Source organism: Sinocyclocheilus rhinocerous, unplaced genomic scaffold, assembly GCF_001515625.1.
Source record: "Sinocyclocheilus rhinocerous isolate Xijiao unplaced genomic scaffold, SAMN03320098_v1.1 scaffold352, whole genome shotgun sequence".
In the NCBI taxonomy this organism is placed as follows: Eukaryota; Metazoa; Chordata; class Actinopteri; order Cypriniformes; family Cyprinidae; genus Sinocyclocheilus; species Sinocyclocheilus rhinocerous.
In genome coordinates this window covers 563,816-586,643 of record NW_015642448.1, presented here as the reverse complement: position 1 = coordinate 586,643, position 22,828 = coordinate 563,816, and the positions used below count along the sequence as shown (strand labels likewise).

Genomic DNA, 22,828 nt, shown 5'->3' with positions numbered 1-22,828 from the left:
CGCTTCTGCGAGCGGAGAAAAACATAATAAAGCTAGGCTATATATATATATATAGTTACATCCATATATATATATAGCCTAGCTTTATTATGTTTTTCTCCGCTCGCAGAGGCGCTGCAAGTGCGTGATGTGATATGAAGACCATGTGAATCCTCATGTTCTGTTGTTTGCTGCTTTTTGTGCATGTAAAATTAATCCCTAGGAAACAAATATTAGTATTTTTAACGGGTCACAGACACTTATCCTTTCTAATTTAATTCAATTCTAATTTAAAATAATCTTGTCGGTTAACGGTTAATAATCGGTTAACGAGTGTCGGTTAGGAAAAATAACTGAAATGAACATCCCTAGTTTGGATTGAAAACATCTTGATGGATTTGTTTCATACAAACACGCAGCTTTTCACTTCACAAGATGTTAATTGATGTACTGGAGTCGTGTGGATTATTGTGATGTTTCATTCAGCTGTTTGGACTCTCATTCTGACGGCACCCATTCACTCCAGAGGGTCCGTTGGTGAGCAAGTGATGTAATGCTAAATTTCTCCAAATCTGTTCCAATTAACAAATGAACTCATCTAGATCTTGGATGGCCTGAGAGTGAGTACATTTTTAGCAAATTTTCATTTTTGGATGCACTATTCCTTTAACTAACATTTTACATTTTTAATTGTAATTTTTCAAAACATGCATTAGTAAATGTTGACACTATCATTGAGTAAGATGAATAAATGCTGTAGATAGAAATGTAGTTTGTTGTTAGTTCAGTTTATAACTAATGCAGTTACCAATGTTAATGAATGAAACATTTTTGTGATTAATGTGTTACCAATTACCTCTTAAACATTTCTGTTAAAATTTCTTGAAGTTATTGGTTTGATCTTGAAGTTATTGCTGTTTGTTTTTGCATTTGGTTCACATGATGAACCAATGATTTGTTAAATGTCTGTTTTGAAAAATATATTAGTGTTTATAATCTAGATAATCTTGAAATCAATAGGGGTTATACGCAACAAACTTTCGTATTCTGTAAACAGGTTGCATCGTTTAAAGTTCAGGTCTGTTGTATGTGCTTCATTAAATATGGAGCTGTTTTACTAAAGATGCCTTCAAAGGAGATACAAAAGATGATCTTAACCAATGCCCATCATATATGCAGATTGAAGTTTTTTTTTTCTTCTCGGTAACATTCTGATATGAAAATTGAATAAAAAAAACAACAATAAAAACAACTAGCTAGGTTAGCTGATTACCTTAAAATCCATAGATATTGACATTAGTTCATACTGCTGTTAACACTTTCTCTGACAAGCGGATGCGATGAGACCTGTTTTCCCGTTTGGTCAGGTGATGTTTGACACATACCCCATACGAATTGTAACAGCAAGTATGCCCCATTCAGATGTACAGATTATTTACTTGTATATCTATGTTTTATGTTGTTGTCTGTGGTTACCTGAGAAATGCTAATGCCACAATTTTAAAACCATAAATGTTGAACATGTGTAATTGAACTTTTATGCTGTTCCAAAATGTCACTGATAGTTATATTATGCTTTTGAGCAATATAACCCCAGTTCTTCTGCTTATTAGGTAATTATACTAATTTTCCTACATTGTCTGAGGGTAAGAGTTTCCTGTAGCTGCGACCATTAAATGCGTCACGCGGGTCTGGTGTAAAGGCTTATCTCTCTATGGCTGTTTGCTTTAGCAGGTTGACTCACTCGTTCAGAGGCATATATCTATAGCTGGAGTAAATTGAGATCTTGTGTGCCCTCCTTGCAAATAGCACCTCTTCATTATTGTTCATATTATATTAATAATTACGATAATGCCTGTTTGTCCACTTGAGCTTGAGTTCAGTAAATGGAGTCCGTTTGTGCAGGTCGAATTTCCTGTGAGGATTGTACGTTTCTGGTTTTGTTTGTGTATAGCTAAGAATTCAATATGCGATTTTTGCTGAGACCGGTGTCAAGACCTTTTTTTTTTTTTTTTTAATGACTTTAGAAAATAACAGATTTCTGGAGCACTTGATTCTTGGTCTGCCATCACTATAATTGTTAAATGATTCTATTCTATTCTATTAATTATATTATATTAAATGATGTTATATTATATTTATTATATTATGTGCTTCCCTGTCTTAACTGTAACTGTATTTTTGCAGTACTTTCTTTGTTGTTGTTACCCGTTCATAATATTAATCAGTTCTGCCCACTTATAGTGTGCGGCAGTGCATGATATTTTAGTATTAAGATAATATTATAGTGTTTAATTTTATTATTATTTTGAATAAGTTTTTCTTTTTTATATTTTTCAGTTTTCACTTTTTTAAATTCTATATAGTTTTATTTCAGTTTTAGATATTTCAGTACATCAAGTTAAACTAAATGAAAATGAGAAATGCTGCCTTGCCTTTTATAAATTTTATTTCAGTTAAAGTTTATTTAGTAACTAATTTTATATAGCCTACATACAGTAAATCACTATGGGAAATATTGAAGCCTAGCCTGTTTTCCACTAGGTTTTGATACTCGTATTGTACGTGCAGTGAGGGATCTAGTCAGATAATTACACTTTCTTTTATGCACCCTCAAGATCTTGTGTGCGCACAAATGCACATGCAAATATATTAGTCAATACATGTACACGCTCACACATGCCTGCGCTTACACACACACACACACACACACACACACGCTCACGCTGTTTGATGCAGGCTGTGTGTGGCTATACTGCCTGGGCCGTGCCTCCATGCCAAACTCTGCCACGGTGCCAGTCTCCATAGCAACCCTTCTGCCAAGGACATCAATCCGCCATCACACGAACCAGCCTGACTGGGAGGAGTGTCAGAAGGAGCAGCAACAGAGGGAGAGAAAGAAAGCAGAGGAAATCCAGAGTGCTTGATTATTTTTTATTTGCATGGTTGGTCGGACTCGTAACCCAAAGGTTGTGGGTTCGAGTCTCGTACCGGCAGGGATTGTAGGTGGGGGGAGTGAATGTATAGCGCTCTCTCCCACCTTCAATACCACGACTGAGGTGCCCTTGAGCAAGGCACCGAACCCCCAACTGCTCCCCGGGCGCCGCAGCAAAAATGGCTGCATTTGCTGAATTGCTGAGGCAATTATCATTGGCTAAACCGTTCGTAACCCCTTAGCAATGGTTTATTAAAGGGGTCATATGATGCTGCTAAAAAGAACATTATTTTGTGTATTTGGTGTAATGAAATGTGTTTATGCGGTTTAAGGTTTAAAAAACACATTATTTTCCACATACTGTACATTATTGTTTCTCCTCTATGCCCCGCCTTTTTGAAACGCGTCGATTTTTACAAAGCTCATCGGTCTGAAAAGCGAGGTGTGCTCTGATTGGCCAGCTATCCAGTGCGTTGTGATTGGCCGAATACCTCAAGCGTGTGACGGAAATGTTACGCCCCTCACCATACTGTTGATGCCGTGTCCGGCCGGAGCGACGAGACATAAACATTAATACCCATTACAAACGAGGCATTTGTTGCATCCAGTGGGGACATAATTACTGATTATAATGACTTATACTGTCTTTTTACGCGTTGCGTTGCATCGTGCCGCGTAAACATAAAACCCTGTCTGTATTTGTGATCGGAGAAATGACAAACAACAAGCGCTACTCTACACTGCTCAAAGCTCGCGTTTGAATCATCAGTGGCAAATGATAAAAGAAAACGTACTTACGTGAGTCAGAACTGCTGGCATTTTAGTCTAACGTTACTCTCCCTGGATCAGTAAACAGTCCTCCATAAAATGTGCTGCACACATCTGAATATTTGGGTTGAAGTGTTCTGGAACAGTGTTGTAAATACAACTTAACCACTGATTTCTAGTCGTGTCGCTTTCGCTTTCACAACGAAACACACAGCGTCTCCATGACATGGCGGCGGCAACAACAATACTACAGCGAGGATAAAAGTTACGCCTTCTTTCTTTGGGTGGACATTTGGGCGGCTTTATGCAAATCTTCCCACATCGTGATGTAGATATGTGGGGGCGTGTTAGAATGAGCCGTTTTAGGTAGGTGTGGCTGACTCTTAACTTTTATAAAGAATATCTCTTTGGATTTGAGACTTTAGTCTTTGCAACTTTACAGATCTTCTTTATGCACCAAGAGCTTGTAACACTCCAAAGAGAAAGGAAAAATTTAAATCGCATCATATGACCCCTTTAACACTTTGGCAACACTAGTATCAAGTTGATGACTTTTGCACCCCTCACATTTCCAACTAGTTTTTTGAAGTAAGGCCTGTCTGATCTTATTCAGAGGGGTGAAACCAGTCAACCTAGTTAATGTTCTTATAACTTCTTAAGATTTTCTGGTTTATAGAATGTGAAAATCTTCTTACTGGCACAGCTGTAAATGTGTGGGCGTTCTGGGTTAGGAACAGAAAGGAAAGGATTATCCAACCTTGTGGCGTCCCGGCCCCATTTCCACGAGTCTTAGAAGCGTCTTCACCCTCAGAAGGTGAAATAGAAGCATCTCCGTTTTCTTTAAGCCTGAGAAGCTTGCTAAAAGGGAACCTGTGAATGCACAAATAGACATGTAAAACACATATAATGCCAAATTGCATAACACATCTAAATGGGTAAATCTTTCAAAACCAAGAACATGCCTGGGTTATGATTCACCCCAAAGTCAAGTGAAAGAATTTTTTTGCGTTGTGACATTATTCTTATGACAATTAAGTACATTCACTCCCATTTCTCATTAACATAATGCAGATGATCTCAATTTAATTAGTGTAACATGACAAAAATAGTTCTAATTATTTATGCATTTTAATGTGTTGTACTGCCTTTAATGATGACCATGTTTCTGCTGTGCAAGAGAAAATGGTGCAGATAGTGCAGATATGTAATGCAAGTTATCTCATTCTCATTACTGTAACTTGAAAAAAAAACTATTTATGCATTTTAATATTTGTTGTACCTCCTTTTAATGTATGCAGATGTAATTTTAATAAAATATGGTCACAAAAAAACACAAAAAACTTCTGGATCCGGTATGGTAATGAGAAATTGGGGCAAAGACATGTGCATAATAGTCTTGAAATTGTCATAATGCAAATAATTTTAATGGTCTACATATTTATTTAACTCTTTCCCTGCCAGCATTTTTGAAAAAAGTTGCCAGCCACCGCCAGCGATTTTGATGATTTTCACTAAATTTGATGGCCTCCAGTATATTTTGCTGTATGAATATTTGAATATTCAATACACCAAAATAAAGGAGAACAAAACAAAACGCCAGTCACGAATTAGAAGTACAAACCGATTTATATAGAAAAATGTCGGAGGATTTCGATATAAACCAAGAGGAGACTGGTTTTGCTAAGGTAAGAAAACTTTGCTTCCTTTGCTCCTATAAACAAACTCACAAGACTAGCATATCTCAGAGGCGCGTGCGCTGTCATCCGCCGGAACGGCTTCAGCATATGACAGATACCGGAAGTGAGAGAAAAGTGTTTATTACGTTTGAAATATGGATATTTTTCTTACAAAAACGCATGCATTCACTACAGGAGGCCTTTATTCACCCCCCGGAGCCGTGTGAAGCACGTTTTATTATGAATACGCGAGCTTTATTTGACGACTTGTGGACTGTTCAACTGCAACACCCGCTGACTGCAATGATAGAGCTTGGAATAGCCAGGACAATTTTTAATATAACTCCGACTGGATTCGTCTGAAAGAAGAAAGTCATATACACCTAGGATGCTTCGAGGGTGAGTTAAACACAGGCTAATTTTCATTTTTGGGTGAACTAACCCTTTAAATAAAAAGTATTAAATTGTCTTAAATTCAGATTCGGTCTTGTTTGAGTGGTTTTGCTTTGCTCTCTTATCCAGTTGTGTTTCACAGACCTTCAGCTACACTTTGCAGATGCAAGTAACACTAAAATAGTGAGTTTGCTGTGCTTGTTATTGTGTGGATTTTCAGTCTTCAGGATGTTCACATGCAGCAGTCATTCCCTTCAGTTTTCATGCAGCCCCAGCTTTATTTATAGACATCTTTATTATTTGGTGACATGACGGTATGCCATTGGAGTGTCTTTTTTTCTCTCTCCTCCTTCGCACCAAGGGTATCTGGCATTGTCAGAGCATTGTGTAAATTCACTACCAACGTTCAGCCTGTGGCCGCCCCCCTCCTTCACATTACCATGGCAACAGCTTGTTGCATAACTCCTAACTGCAAAGTATTGCCTGTCCGTGTCCGTGGAAACCATGCCTCTCGTTTCTCTTTTCTCCTGCTGTTTTGCTATGTCCCTCCATCTCTGCTCCTCTCTCTCTCTCTCTCTCTCTCTCTCTCTCTCTCTCTTTCATGATCTTTCTTCACCTCTGTGTAATTTCTCCACTTTCTGCCCTTTAGAGTGTTTTGTGCACAATGCCAGCCAGCTGCTTGATCTGTAAGCTAGGGTGACCATCTAAAATATCTAGGTTTTGGCTTTGTTTGCGTGTGCAGACCGATCGGTGTATGACATCAAAATACCATACAGACGGTTCCTTATGCTTTCAAAATGCTTTTTTGATGTCATACACCGATCGGTCTGCACACGCAAACAAAGCCAAAACCTAGATATTTTAGGCAATATAGAAATCCTGGCCAGGATGCGTCCTGGGAAAATGGCACATATGGTCACCCTATGTAAGCTTTATTCTTGTCAAATTACACAAATTGAAATTGGTATCAACAAAACGAAAAAAACTTCATAAATTGCGACCTGCTTGATGACCATGTTTCTGCTGTGCAAGAGAAAATGGTGCAGATGCTGCATTAGTGGTGCACCTGACACAGATTTAACATTAACAGTGTGTCAGCAGTGCAGAGTTCAGCTCATGGTTATGGTGAGATGAGATTGTATCTGTCAAGTTCTTTGCATTCATGAACATCATGTGTGAAGAAGTGTGGTACAGACAAGCTTTATAAACTAAGCGGAAGGTTAGAGGTGAATTAATAAAAGTAAAGTTGTTGTTGTTTTTTTTTTTTTTTACTTAGTTTTGTTATTATATACATGTATATTATACACATACACGTATGTATGTATGTATCCTTTTTTATTTGAAGGTCACTTTAAAACGAAGGTCACTTTGCAATGTCTCAAATGCTTAAAATATTGACATAAAATATTTTTTACATACAATTTGTTTTTTAAGTTATGATAATTTAAACATTTTCACTTTAAAACGAAGGTCACTTTGCAATGTCTCAAATGCTTAAAATATTGACATCATAAAATATTTTTTACATACAATTTGTTTTTTAAGTTATGATAATTTAAACATTTAATAAACAATTACAGGTCCTTTTTACGTTTGAGGGGTTGGTTGATTTATTTATTAATTAATTTACATTTTTTCTTCTTTTTCCCCCTTTTTTTTTTAAACCGTGCTTTTTTTTGTTTGCTATTTCTCAAATGTTTAAAATGAGTCATCATAAATATAGTTGTACATTTATTTAAAGATAAAATCTATGATAAAAGTGATTTATCATTATCAGTCCTTCAAGCATAATTTCCACCACCCTCTTTTCCCACGTTTACATATTGTTGGAAAAAAAATTGTTACTTTATTTTTATATAACATTATAAAACATAGACAAACAAACAGTCAGTTCAGCTTCATGGGTACAATCATAGGTATTCTTTCAAAATTTTAGGGGGAAAAAATAACTTAAGGGTTACATTATGTATACATCCAGCCCCATACGTACATACACATGTATAAATATGTAAACAGATTTGTATATGCTTACATAGGTGTATATACATATTCCCCTCATTTGCAAGCATACATCTTGCTCTTCCCTCTGTTTTGACTTCTACACTTATAGTCCATTTTCTCCAGTGCCTTTCAAAAGTCTCTACTTCTAGTCTCAGCCTGAATGTCAGTCTTTCCATAATTTATATTTCTATGTGAGAAGTGTTTTAAAGCAGCTTTTCTAACAGTCCACAGAAAAGTGCCCATAATTGAATCTGCATTCACATCGTCTTTTCTATTGTATTACACTTCTTATATTGTGTACTTGATATCTTTGTGCCACTTAATAATGACAGAAAGCTACACGACATGGTTTTGTAACCAAGAAAAAAGATGTTTGATCTGATGATGTTTTTTTGCTCTCTTTGTTTCAGCTCGGCGTATGATCGTGATAATAAAGTGCGTGTGGCGATAAAGAAAATCAGTCCGTTTGAGCACCAGACGTACTGTCAGCGCACACTCCGTGAGATTAAAATCCTGCTCCGCTTCAAGCACGAGAACATCATCGGCATCAACGACATCAACCGCACCCCAACCATCGACCAGATGAAAGACGTGTATCCTTTTTAATTGTATTTTAACCTGGAAATTAATGTAGGATTTTGAAACATTTGAAACAAAGAAAAGATAAGACTTTTAAAGACGTATTGATAATTCTGTACTATTATTTTAGGTGAGTACATTAGTGACATTGATCATGTGGCTCCTTTGTACAAACAGTCAGATGTTCTTCCATTGAAGCTAAAGATGCTTTTTTTTTTGAAAAACCATGATCAGGTTTTATGTTTGTCATTTCAAGTGCTGCCATCATTAAAGCAAAAAAAAGAGACAAACCAAATATTAAGACGTATTTAAATTCGAATTCATTCAATTTTTCAGTTCAGCTTTCTAAATATTCATGTTCAGGCTGAAAATGCGGCCTCTGGCACAAACAATGCTCTTTTCCAACTGTGTAGGCTGAGACAATGCAAAAAAATCTCTAGTAAATAGTTAATTTTAGGTTTGAAATCAATAGTCAGTAGGCGTGTGGATAGTGAGAGTAGTTTTGTATGATCTAATCGCTCTGTTGCTCTAATATGTTTAGCGTCATAACAGAGCTGCGGTTGAAGGGAGTAGAAACACAAGATCTTAAATGCCACAGTTTTCTTTCTACTGAAATTAATACAGGACATCGCAATGGGCTTGTACTTTTTTGTTGCTGGTATTTATTTATTTACTTTTGTCACAACCTAACAAAACAAAGATTTGTTACTTACAATTGCTTGTAGGGAATTGTGAACTATTTGACTAAAAAAAAGATAGAAAAGGACCATATTAAGCATACTAATAAATATCAAATTATCATATATTATATATATATATATATATATATATATATGTGAGTGTGTGTGTGTACACTACTGTTCAAAAGCTGGAGGTCGGTAAGATTTTTTAAATGTTTTTGAAAGAAGTCTTTTATGCTCATCAAGGCTGTATTTATTTGCTCAAAAATATAGTAAAAACATTAATACTGTGAAATATTATAGCAATTTAAAATCGTTTTTTTTTTTTTAATGCATTGTAAAATGTAATTTATTCCTGTGATGCAAAGCTGAATTTTCAGCATCATTACTCCAGTCTTCAGTGTCACATGATTCTTCAGAAATCATTCTAATAAGCTGATTTGCTGTTCAAGAAAAATGTCCTATTATTATCAATATTGAAGACACTGATGCTTTTTTTTTAAATCTATTTTTATTTATGATTACTATTATTATTTAATAAATAGGAAGTTCAAAAGAACAGCATTTATTTGAAATAATCTTTTGTAACACTATAAATAACTTTGCTGTCAATTTTGATCAATTTAATCATGCATCCTTGCTGAATGAAAGTATGGCTGCACATTCTAAACGTTTAAAGGTTGCATGAACTTCAACAAGCTTTTGTCAGTCCTTAAATGTACCCATTTCTCTTTTCTGTTCTCCAAAGCTTTGTGTTTGACCTTGACTTTGAAAAACTATAGCTACATTGTACAGGATCTGATGGAGACAGACTTGTACAAGCTGTTGAAGACGCAGCACTTGAGCAATGACCACATCTGTTACTTCCTGTACCAGATCTTGCGTGGCCTGAAGTACATCCACTCAGCAAACGTTCTCCACAGAGACTTGAAGCCATCTAACCTGTTGCTCAACACTACTTGCGACCTCAAGGTGAAGTACACTGCGGTTCCTTGCCATTATGTCATTTTAAACTAATTTAAAGGTGATGCGTGTCATTTCTGTGTCACCAAATGGAACTGGGGAAAAAAAACTGTTTTCAGAATGTTGCACCTGTTGGTTTTACAAAAAAGCACATAACTTCCATTTTACTAATGTATTATTTTCTTTAAGTGTTATAATAAATATAAAGTTATTCCATTTTACCAAACAGCTCGTCCAGCTCATCAGCCAAACCGAGCGCAGAGAATAAGAAATAATTAGAAATAAAATGTAAATCGGTGTTATTTTAGTATCATTGAGATACTATTATAGTTGTTAATATTTTGAATTCGATTTTTTAATTTTCTGCTTTCATGTTCATGTTTTTACTGGCGATCTTTACAACACGCATTACATTACGTATTTCATGGCACACTCGTTTTATGCGGTTTTGGCGCCACCTAGTGTTGTGGGTGTATTATTGACATGTCAAAGTCTAGACCCTGAATATAAGACGGCCGCGTTTTTTCAGATGTATTTCCAAGAAAAAAATATCATCCTATATTCGGGACAATACAGTAGTTAATTTTTATTTAATTTTTATTTTAGTTAGTTTAGTACATCAACTTTAAATGAAAATGAGAAATGTTGCCTTGGAACCTAGCTGAAATCTTTTTATATTTTATTTCAGATAAATGTTTTATTTCAAGTAATGAAAATGTTTTTTATGGTTTTAGTTTGTTAACTATAATAATAGTTAAAATAAAGTTTAACTGACGTACATAATTTTTTTAATGAAATAAAAATTTGATAAGATACTTGTATTTTTTTTTTTTATTATTTAAAATTTAGTTTATAAATTTATAATTTTCTTCTTCATATTTTTTTTAATTTAGCAACTGTTCTGCTGTTGCAGGCATAGTCCTTGTATTTTTACAGCCATCACTTTTTAACTCCATTGCCACCACACCATACCACGCTTTATTAATGCAAAGTAATGTCAGTCTCATCTTGGACATTGCTGGATACTCACAAATCTCTGTAACTTCTGTTTTTTTTGTTGTTTTTTTTCTTCTCCCACAGATCTGTGATTTTGGGCTCGCCCGGGTGGCTGATCCAGACCATGACCACACTGGCTTCCTGACGGAGTATGTAGCCACGCGTTGGTACCGCGCACCAGAGATTATGCTCAATTCCAAGGTGAGGAATCAGTCTTGATCTTTCAAAGATTGTTGGACTGGTCATTCAAAAACAGATTAAGTCTAAACCTGGAGTCGAGTTATTTCATTATTGTCTCAAGTGTTTGTTTGGTTACTCTATGCCACCTTCAGTCAGCAGTTTGGTGTTGGTCATTGCATTTTTTGTGTTTTTATCATCTTTATTATTATTTTTAAATATTACTATTTAGATTTAATTTATTTTTTGATTTCATTTTTTTTAGTTCAGTTTTAATTTACTTCCAGTTAGTACTTTTATTGCTTGAACTTACACTTATTTGAGTTATTTTCCAAGGCAACATTACTAATTTTCATTTAGTTCAAGTTTTTCATCTAATATTTATAATGTATTTTATTTCAACATTATTTCAATTAACAAAAATGTTTTTACGTTTTATTTTTAGCTAGCTTTAGTTTTTAGTTGGCTTTATTTAGATAATAAATAACCCTTAATTTAAAAACATACTTTTTTTTCTTACAGAAATAGTTGACATATAAATGTAAATTGTCATCATTTGCCATCATTTACCATGCTACTTCTAAGATTGCCATGGTATTACTATGATACGTACCACACAGAAAATTCCAACCCCCCCCACCCCCCCCAAAAAAACATGATAAAAACATTTTTTGGCGTAAATGTTGATAGCTATATCAGTTAACAATCTCTTTATGTCTGTGTCTGTCTCTCAGGGTTACACTAAGTCCATTGATATATGGTCGGTCGGTTGCATTCTGGCTGAGATGCTTTCGAATAGACCCATCTTCCCTGGAAAACACTATCTGGACCAGCTTAACCACATTTTAGGTAAACTACCTTGTGGACTTTATATATTTCCCCGCCTGCAGCCTTTGAATTCACAGCTTATAGCCGCTAGTGAAGGGTTTGGGTTTATGGTGCCAACAGCCAGTCATAGTTGTCATGATGTCGTTTTCCTGTAAGTATAGTGTGATTAGTCATATGATATTTACAGCTCAGGTGAAAAGGTTCCTATAAAAAAGACTTCAAAACTTCAAGATTTCAAGACGCATACTTCTAGAACTGCATTGAGATGAATAGGAATGTTAACAGATTTGGTATTGCTCGTAGTTGCACCACTTGCAAAAAATGTAATTAAATATAATAATTAATAACTTCCCTGGAAAACACTATCTGGACCAGCTTAACCACATCTTAGGTAAACTACCTTGTGGACTTTATATATTTCCCCGCCTGCAGCCTTTGAATTCACAGCTTATAGCCGCTAGTGAAGGGTTTGGGTTTATGGTGCCAACAGCCAGTCATAGTTGTCATGATGTCGTTTTCCTGTAAGTATAGTGTGATTAGTCATATGACATTTACAGCTCAGGTGAAAAGGTTCCTATAAAAAAGACTTCAAAACTTCAAGATTTCAAGACGCATACTTCTAGAACTGCATTGAGATGAATAGGAATGTTAACAGATTTGGTATTGCTCGTAGTTGCACCACTTGCAAAAAATGTAATTAAATATAATAATTAATAATAAAAAATAATATAATCATAAATAATAAAATAGTAATTATAATAATAATGATCATTATTATTTTAAAGGCATATTGATATATAATAATAAAATGTGCAGCCCTACAAACAAGCACAGCAAATCTGGAGCTATTTTATTTATTTTAAATAGCAGTTTTTATTAGAAAAAAAAATCGCTATTCGATTTTTGGCTAAATTTTGCGTCCCTACAAACAAGTATATCCAACCTTTAGCTATTTAAAATACATTGCATTTTAAATCAAAAGAAATAAATTGCATTTTGAATCTCAGAAATTTCCCCAAATCATGCAACCCTAATTCTGATAGATCTGAACTTTGTTTTTTATGTTGATTGTTGATGTTGAGGTGAATCACATGGGACATCAGGAAGACCTAAACACCACATTGTCTGCATTGACATCGAACTCTTCTTATAAAGAAACATGAGATGTTTTTGTGTAGTTTTCATAAATCTGTCCACCTGTAATGGGAAACATGCTTACTCAGCTGAATAATTGATGTACATTGATCGCTCTTCAAAAGCTCTGCATAGGCCATCCATCTCTGGACTGAAACATGATACATTGTGGTCAGTTTTGCATCGTAAGACTGAGATAAGCATTTGATGGTTATCGCCAAAAAGGCTTCATCATCATTTCCCTCGCAAGCACATCACTCTTCTTTTTATTTTTCCTTTCTCCGTCCGTTGCATCAGTTAAAAACTCTGTGTTTCCTGTCAGAGATGCTGTTGATTTTGACCCTGCAATGAGCTGATAATGTTGTCCGAGCTGCTGCGTGTGTTTGAAGGTGTGTTTTCCCACCGAACCCATAGCAATGGCTCCTAAAGAGACAATCTCTGTAGTAACATGTATTTCCATTAACATGCGTCTTTGAACCCGTCTGGCCTGTGCGAGCAGATGTTTCCTTGTTGATAACTCTACTTATTTCCTCATTTAGATTACGTGTGCACATCATTAGCCTGGTGCCCTGGGTTATTGTTTTACCGTCTCTCTCATTCTCTGGACAAGCATTTATTCAATTCGGTGTCCACAGAACCCCCCCCAAAAAAATGGTGTTTTCTACTTGGGTTATTAAATGTGCCATATTCTACAGCTTTAGCAATTGTTGTTTTGTAATTTCAAATTAAATAGGCTGTTTTTCCTACTGTACTTCACACTGGCGTTCATCACAGCTTTTGAATAATTATGTAAACATGAGCAGAATAGTATGGTAAAAAATTGTGAAAACGTTGTCTCAAAATTATCCACGAAAAAATTTGAAGTCTCCGTCTCAAAACTTCTAGCAAAATGGCAAAAATATCACGGTTTCCACAAAAATATTAAGTAGTAGTACAACTGTTTTCAACACTGATCATAAGAAATGTTTCTTGAGCAGCGAATCAGCAGATATTAGAATGATTTCTGAAGGGTCATGTGACACTGAAGACTGGAGTAATGATGCTGAAAATTCAGCTTTGCCATCGCAGGAATAAATTACATTTTAAAATATATTCTAATAGAAAACAGTTATTTTAGACTATAATAATATTTATATTAATATATTGTAATAAATTGTATTTTGATCAAATAAACGCTTAGTGAGCATATGTGACTTCTTTATATATCAAACTACTTTTCTTTATATATCAAACTACTTTTCTTTATATATCAAACTACTTTTCTTTATATATCAAACTACTTTTCTTTATATATCAAACTACTTTACTTATTAAATATTTAAATATTATTTTAAAAGAACAAGGAAATAATGATGCAACAAAACCAAGCACATTTGTTTTCCATTTATTCTCTTGTTCTCCTGATCTATATTTTCATCATTTAATCCTTTTATTTGTCTTCTCTCTCTCTCCTGTAGGTATTTTGGGCTCCCCCTCTCAGGAGGATCTCAACTGCATTATCAACATTAAGGCAAGAAATTACCTGCTGTCACTTCCTCTCCGCTGCAAAGTGCCCTGGAACCGCCTGTTTCCTAATGCAGACCCTAAAGGTCAGAGTTCAACTCCACACCCTCACTCCACACACAAAGAAACTAGTCCTCATATCTGTCACATGTAATCGGACTAATTTTACAAAATATGTTTGAATTTCTGGTCATAACCAATGAAGGCTTAGCAGATCTGTACTTTGTAATTTTTTCCTGGTTTGTCTTTAATGAACTGGTTTGTCTCTGTTTTCTTGTAGCATTGGACCTGTTGGATAAGATGTTGACATTTAACCCTCATAAGAGGATTGAGGTGGAGGAGGCGCTGGCTCACCCGTACCTGGAACAGTACTATGACCCCACAGATGAGGTCAGTTCACTACTAGTTTCCTTATTTAATTCTGTCAGGATTACTTTTGATAATAGTGGAATATTTTTCCCTAATACTAGGGATGCACCGATGTATCGGCCGACGATATTTATCGGCCGATTTTTCCTCAATTTACAACCATCGGCATATCGGCTATATAAGGAAAAAGGCCGATATAACAAACCGATGGTTTATTAATTAACTGTGTGAAGGCACTGAGCTGTATAATGTCTGTAGCATAATCCTAGCACTGATGTCTGCACTTTAATGCTAATTGTTCATTAGAAATTATTTGATGATGCAGCAATAAAACTGCTAGTATAATTTAATGCAGGTGTTTTTGAACTTTGCTGATTTAAAACATGATCAAAATACTATCTATATTGATGCCAAAATTTCAAATAAGAGAGGAAGTGACAAATATCGGTATCGGTATTGGCCCCAAAAAATCCTATCGGTGCATCCCTACCTAATTCTTTTTAACAAGACTAAGATAACAATGCACTGTGAGATAATAAGAGCAACAACTCTTATTAGAGAAACTCTTAAGTTCAGCTGCTTAAAGAACAGCGCCGTTATTACCCTGCTAGTGTGAAATGCCATGTAGCTTTTTAAGTTGCTAAACTATTTTACTGATAAAATCGTCAGAGCAGCCGGGTGTGTGTCCATTGTACTGTTTGTGTGTGCGTCTGTATGGGAGCAAGAGTGGGAGAAAGAGAAGTGCTTTCCGTACATCATAAAACATCATTTTCATAATTTATCATTTTTAACCTATTGTTTAAAATATTTATATTTATTTATAAATTTGTATTCTGTATTTTTTCTGTTGTGGAAACATTTCTGTTGTGTTCTGGTTTCATATGAGCAGAGCATTTAGTTACAGCATAGATGGCATTTTCTTAAATATTTTATTTTGTGCATCAGTTTATATTTTGCATCATATCGATAATAAATATAAGTATTTTTGATGATATTGCTTGACTATATTTACATATGTGAACTAGGGCTGGTAAGCGATTACATAAAGCATCAAACAGACATTACAAAAAGTAGCTTCAGCAAGAAATATTTTGTTTGATCAAATTTATTACATATACTCTTTTAGACCATGAGGGTGAGTAAATGATGACACACCACCAAATACACAAAATAATGATCTTTAAAAAAGCATCATATGACCCCTTTAATGAAATTATACTCTAAGTAATAAACTAAAACTGCCAGTAGGTGGTGGTAAATGTCTTACTGATTAAGTCATCGAGTCATTTATTCATTCACTTGATTCGTTCAAATGGCTGATTCGTTCAGGAGTGAAGTAAATGGTTCTTTATGAATGGTCCATTAAATCATTAGACTTGTTCGACTTGAATCGCAATCAGACCGATCGGTGTGTGACATCAAAGTACCGCAAGAGCTATAGAGAGCAGACGGCTCCTTATGCTTTTGAATCACTCTCGCGGTACTTTGATGTCATGCACCGATTGGTCTGTGCAGGGCCACTTCAAATCCAACGCGCCTATGGTTCAACACGCCAAATGGTTCACCTAATTCGTTGAAAACGTGCATTAAGAAATTAAATGCCGCTGTGTGTTGCTCGGAGACGAACAGTTCTGCTTTGTCTTTATATTTTCGTTGGCAACATTGAGCAAAACAGACAACATTGTGTCTAAAAAATAACACAATATTAACTTCTTATTTACTGAACTGTTGTATAAGATCAGTATCACATTTGCACTCATGTGATATTGCACTTATTGCTCGTGTGATATTGCTTAACTATATGATGTAAACATGAGACAAAAACTCAACCAGCAGCATTTTTGCCCCATATCTTGAATTCTAGGGACATTCTAGCTACGTTCTCTAGGCTCCATCACGTAGCGAGTTGTTGCCCTGCCTCATATTTGTCATAAATCAGCTGTATGAAATGTCAGATGACCCACATAGGTCTGGGGCGGGGCAAGTGCGTTAAATGCGTTAATAATTTTAACACGTTATTTTTCACCGTAATTAATTAATCTAATTAACGCGTTAAATTACCAGCCCTAATTTGAATTTGAAGGAATCCAAAAGTAATCAGATTACATTACTTTCATATTGTGGTGCATTACTGAATACTTTTTTCATTAAGTAATTTGTAAATGTAACTTTTTAAAGTAACCCTCCCAAGCCTGTTAATAATAGTAATCTTCCATTCACATGCTAAATAATAATAGTAATTATCATTATTATAATACAAAGATACAATAAGAGCAACAATACAAACAACAACAATAATAATAATAATCTAACATTTACATGCTTAATAACAATGATATTTAAATAAAGTAAAAGATAAATACAGATTCTTATATTCTGCTGTCCTCTGCTTTCAAGAACACTAGCTTCATTATATTCTCCGCTCTTGCATATCTTAGAGTTTATGGGGATCAAAGGTGGAGAGTGTTTCAAACATGAGCACTATGAAGTGCACTTTAATAGCCACATGGCCACAATAACCTTTGACTGTCTATTGAGTGTCTGGTCAAATGCAATCGGTTGTTTTAGCAGTTGAAATGTAAGATTTCTAATGCTGACATGTCATGTGTGATCAGCACATTTTCTGTATTATGGATGCCTTCTTTGCCTTTTCACATTTGATATTGTTTGCGTCTATGGCTGCATAGTTTCATTCAAAAATTACAATTACATTGTTGCATGGAGTTGAGCACTTGTCCTATTGGACAAAACACTGTACTTGATAAATGTAGGACTTCGTCTACCAACACTGACGTTGTACAGTATAGGTATAAGCAAAAGAATTGTGGGTAAAGCATTTTATCCCACGTTAATTTTGCTTTATTTTTTTCATCACAGCCTGTTGCAGAGGCTCCATTTAAGTTCGATATGGAGCTGGATGACTTGCCCAAAGAGACTTTGAAAGAGCTGATCTTTGAAGAAACTGCCCGCTTCCAACCAGGCTACAGACCATAGCCTGTTGCACAGGTAAACTGCAGACTGAAGCCAGATGCATGCATCAGATATACAAAATCAATGAGAATTGAAATTGCGTTACTCTCAGACCCTTGGTGCATACAGTTAACACTTAACACTAACAGTAGACATAATACAGATAAATACATTTAAAAAAATATATAAAATACAAACTATACAAATATAAATAAGGACATTGTAAAAAAAAGAAAAGAAAAAAGAAAAGAAAAGAGATAGAAAAAGTGGCATAAGGCACATGGCAGTTAAGAGTGCAAACCAGTGATGTAAACAACTGTGAAGATATAATGAGTGTATTGCAAAAAGAGCTTATCAGTCTGTTAAAGTGATAAAGAGCTAAGAGGTCGTCCTCCAGGAGTTAAACAGGACAGATGTGAAAATTTGTCATGAACTTGTACACTCCGTGCCAAGAAGGGTCAGAGCAGTGTACTTTAAGTTCTGGAGGACATACTAAGTACTAGAATATTATACATTTTCTGAATTAAATCTAGGGTGTACTCATTTCTGCAATCCTTCATTTATACAAAATTGGCTAATTTACTTATCTTACAGAAAATATTGGCATATATTTAGTTGTTTTTATTAAGTATATGTTTCAATTTTGCCATCTTTCCATGAATTATATTAATTATATTAGTGATCATTAAGAAAATACATCTTTTATATTTATTCAGAGGGGGTGTACTCATTTATGCTGTGCACTGTAGAGGAATAAAGAAACACGGTCTATTTTCCATGTAATCGTAAGCGAGTGCAAAGAATCCAGTAATTTTTAAATATTTTTGATGAAATATGAGGGCTCTCTGACCCTCCCATAGACAGCAAGGTAACTACCACGTAACTACCACAACTGTAAAGTTATGAAGCTACGAGAATACTTTTTTTGCGCAAAGAAAACAAAAATAACGACTTTATTCCACATTTTCGTCTCTACTGCGTCACTTGTGGACGCGAGTTCACGACAGTATTTTCTTTGCGCAAAAAAGTATTCTCGTAGCTTCATAACTTTACAGTTGAACCTCTGATGTCACACGGACTACTTTGTCGATCATCTTGGTACTTTTCTGGACCTTGAACGTGGTAGTTACCTTGCTGTCTATGGGAGGGTCAGAGAGCCCTCAGATTTCATCAAAAATATCTAAAATTGTGTTCCGAAGATGAACGAAGGTCTTACGGGTTTGGAACAACACGAGGGTGAGTAATTAATGACAGAATTTTCATTTTTGGGTGAACTAACCCTTTTAAGAGTCATTTCCATTCTGTTCATTTCTTAAAATGATTAATAGTTTCATAGTTCTTTAGTCTTCAGTGTCACATGATCCTTCAGAAATCATTCTGAAATGCTGATTTGCTGCTTAGGAAACATTTCTTATTACTGGTCAGTTTTGGTCAATTGAATGCATCTTTACGGAATAAGTATTAATTTCTTTTATATTAACTTTTACTAACCCCAAGCTTTTGAACAGTAGTGTTCATGTGATTAAAATAAAGAAATGAATGGGTTTGTCAGTAGTGTAAAGACATGCTGTGGATTACAAAACAGTGCCAAGAACATAAATATGGTTATTTACACTATTTTATTAGCAGGACTGTTTTGTTCTACTTGCACAATGAATGAATTCTAGATAGATTGAATTGAAAATGGAGTCAACAACAACCATGGGCTCAGTGCCTGTTGGTGTGATGCATTGTTGACAATTTTGTTCTGTACATGTCTGCCTCACACGGGCCAGCGTGATGCTTTTGGGGCAGTCGTGGCCTAATAGTTAGAGAGTCAGAATTGTAACCCCAAGGTTGCGGGTTCGAGTCTCAGTACCGGCAGGAATTGTTGGTGGGGGAATGAATGTACAGCGCTCTCTTCCACCCTCAATACCATGACTGAGGTGAGACCCTTGAGCAAGGCACCGGACCCCCAACTGCTCCCCGGGTGCCTGGGTGTGTGTTCACTACTGTGTGTGTGCACTTGGATAGGTTCAATGCAGAGCACAAATTCCGAGTATGGATCACCATACTTGGCCACACTTCACTTCACTATCACACTAAACAATGGGTCATGATACTAAATTTAAACTTTATTAATAACTGACAGCACAGGTAATTGTCACATGCAGCATCTTATCCAACGTAGTGTCCAGAAGATCAGTCAAACTACATTAGTTTATCAGTAATCCTAAAAAAATAACACTGAGCCAAACACACATGCTAAAATAACAACAACTTACTGACACATAGTAAGAAATGGTTATAAAAAACTGAAACAGAAGTGAAACAAGTAGTAGGAAACATTTCATATGATTATCAATGTTGAAAGCATATTCTTTGATGAATAGAAAGTTCAAAAGAACAGTATTTATTTGAAATAGAAAAAGTCTTTACTGTCACTTCTGATCAATTTAATGTGTCCTTGCTGAATAAAAGTGTTCATTTACCTATTCCAAACTTTTGAATGCTAGTGTACTTGCTGATGTGTTTTAATTACTCACCAAAGCCTTTTTTTTTTTACTGTAATTTGTCACTTTGCAAACCTCAAATTCACATCAGGGTTGGAATATAGTTGTATTTGCATAATGTGTCATGTTTTAACCTTAACCAATCTGTTTTTTTTTTTTCTGTCTGTAGGTGTTGGTCTGGATTTGATCATGCTGTTGCTTCTGTCTCCACTCCCCTGTGCGCTGTGGTCCTCTTTTGGTCTTCATCGCCATCATCATCATCATCATCATCATCGTTATCGTTATCTCCTCCTCTTCCTAAATCCCAAAACTACAGGCAGCCCTCAAAGTTCTTCTGACCCCAGCTGAAAACATGGACTCCTGCTCTCTTCACCTGCTTCACTCTTACGGTCTTATTACAATGGAAGTGCTTCTCTCACACCCACACTCTCTCTTCCTGCCCGTCTGTGTGAAAGTTTGCCCGCGCGTGTTTGTGGACAACATCTCGTCAAGGTTTTTGATTCCGATTAACCCTTTTTCTCTCAGTGCTTTGATACACTTCAGTAAAAAATGTCTACGATTGTGTTATTGTTGTGCTTCTTTCTAGCCTCCTGTTAATATTTCCAACAAGCTGCTTTTCTAAAGTGTCTGTAAGCCATTTTGAAGTCTCACAGAGGTCAAACAGGGAGAGAATGAGGGCTCAGATCTCCTCTATTCTTAAATATATATGCAGTGGACTCGCATTGATCCACATTGTGCATCGCCAATTTCCTCAAAGTGCACAGAGCTCGAAATTTGCCACGGTGCCATTTTAAGGCTTTAATGTATTTTCATAAATGCAAATATGTATTTACTAATGACCCCTTAAAATTTATTAAACCTTGTTGTTGATTTATCAGATTGTTTTATAACCCCCATATAAGTGACTTGACTAATATACATGTGTGTGATTAAAAACCTGTAATTATTTATATACAATAAATTTGATTAAAACCTGTAGGTAGTTATAATATATAATTACACGTTTTTAATCAACTTATTTGTACATTGGTTCTCAATCATAAACACTGAATCACTTCTAGAAACTTTAGAAAAGACAAATCTGTTCATTTTGCTTAAGCACCAAAGAAAAGACCACTTTGAAGATGTTCTGCCACCTTGGAAAATGTGTACTTGTGTCCAAAATTTGACCTAAGCCCTCACATTACTGTACCTGCCAAAAAAGGCAAGTGCCATGCAGGTTTACATATATCCCGAAATCCAGGTGTTTTTTAATCTAAAGATGCACGTAGGTCAATTTAGAAACTAGACTTTATCATTTAGATCGGTTTAGAGGAACTTCTGTCATGGGACGAAGAACAATCCTGAGTTTTTCAGTCATAATTGGTACATTTCAAATCAATGTCTATTATAATCGTACAGTGCCTGTCATCTCTATTCATTTTTGTATATTTCTTTGTATTATATTTGCTTTCCCTGCACCCCCAGCCGCCTTGTATCAATAAGACTGTGTGCCCTTGCATGACTGTTAAAAAGCTTTCTATACAAAGAAAATGGAAGTGCCACATTGCTGGGGATTCCGCTATTGGACTCTCAGGTTTTTGTTATATCCTACCTTTTGTGGTCTCATATTTCCTATATAGAGTATTATCAGTTCAAAAAGGGAAAAAAAAGCATTTTATTTTGCTTGTACATTTCAGTTGCACTTCTTTCAAAATCCAGGTTTCTTTCAGTGTTTGAAGAAAAAAATATTAATAATCCAGATTATCTTTTTAGATGAACTAGCTCAACCAGAACGTCAGGTTTAATTCCATGTGGAAATTAGGAGCCTCTAGCCATGGGAATGCACCTTTTATTAATCCATTTCAATCACAAGATACTGTCTGCTGGTGAATGAATAATGTGGTGCGTCGAGACCCAGGCGAAATGAAAGTCTACCTGGAACTGTATGTGCTATAATACACACTTTTGTGCAATTAGTGACAGCACTTGAACGTTTGCGAAAATGGACGTCTAAGACATTAAGTTATTGATACTGATATGCGCGCATATGTGCATAGCTTCAGCAAGTGTCTCTTTCCCACACTGGCTTCCTCTTTGGTTTACTAACGCTACATTTCTTTTGCGTATATGTATCTGGCAAGACGCCTCCTAGTGGTGGTATCAGATGTTGGTTGATCAAGGAGAGAATGGGCAATTCTCTTATATAAATAATGAATAAATAAACAAAAAAAAAAATGTGTGAAACTCTGTAAGATAGCTTCTGCCGAATCAGTGTGCAGCCTGTCTGTTTCTGTGTGCCTTTATGCGTCACAAATAACATTTATCGTGCAGCTTTGTTTTGTTGGAGATCAGTTGTGATCTTTTTCGCGGTATACTCTTGAAATTATATATATATATATATAT

General features: G+C 35.5%; 1 protein-coding gene across 1 annotated transcript in view; it reads left to right on the top strand.

Moving 5' to 3' along the window:
• LOC107755839 (mitogen-activated protein kinase 1) overlaps positions 1-22,648 on the top strand; it is a 31,635-nt gene extending 8,987 nt beyond the window's left edge. The window contains exons 2-9 of the mRNA XM_016572770.1: positions 8,163-8,345; positions 9,794-9,983; positions 11,055-11,171; positions 11,882-11,996; positions 14,567-14,698; positions 14,893-15,002; positions 17,859-17,987; positions 20,613-22,648. Of these exons, the coding sequence (XP_016428256.1) occupies positions 8,163-8,345; positions 9,794-9,983; positions 11,055-11,171; positions 11,882-11,996; positions 14,567-14,698; positions 14,893-15,002; positions 17,859-17,975 (964 nt within the window). The 3' untranslated portion in view covers positions 17,976-17,987; positions 20,613-22,648. The remainder of the gene's footprint in view (positions 1-8,162; positions 8,346-9,793; positions 9,984-11,054; positions 11,172-11,881; positions 11,997-14,566; positions 14,699-14,892; positions 15,003-17,858; positions 17,988-20,612) is intronic.
• Positions 22,649-22,828: the final 180 nt, after the last annotated feature.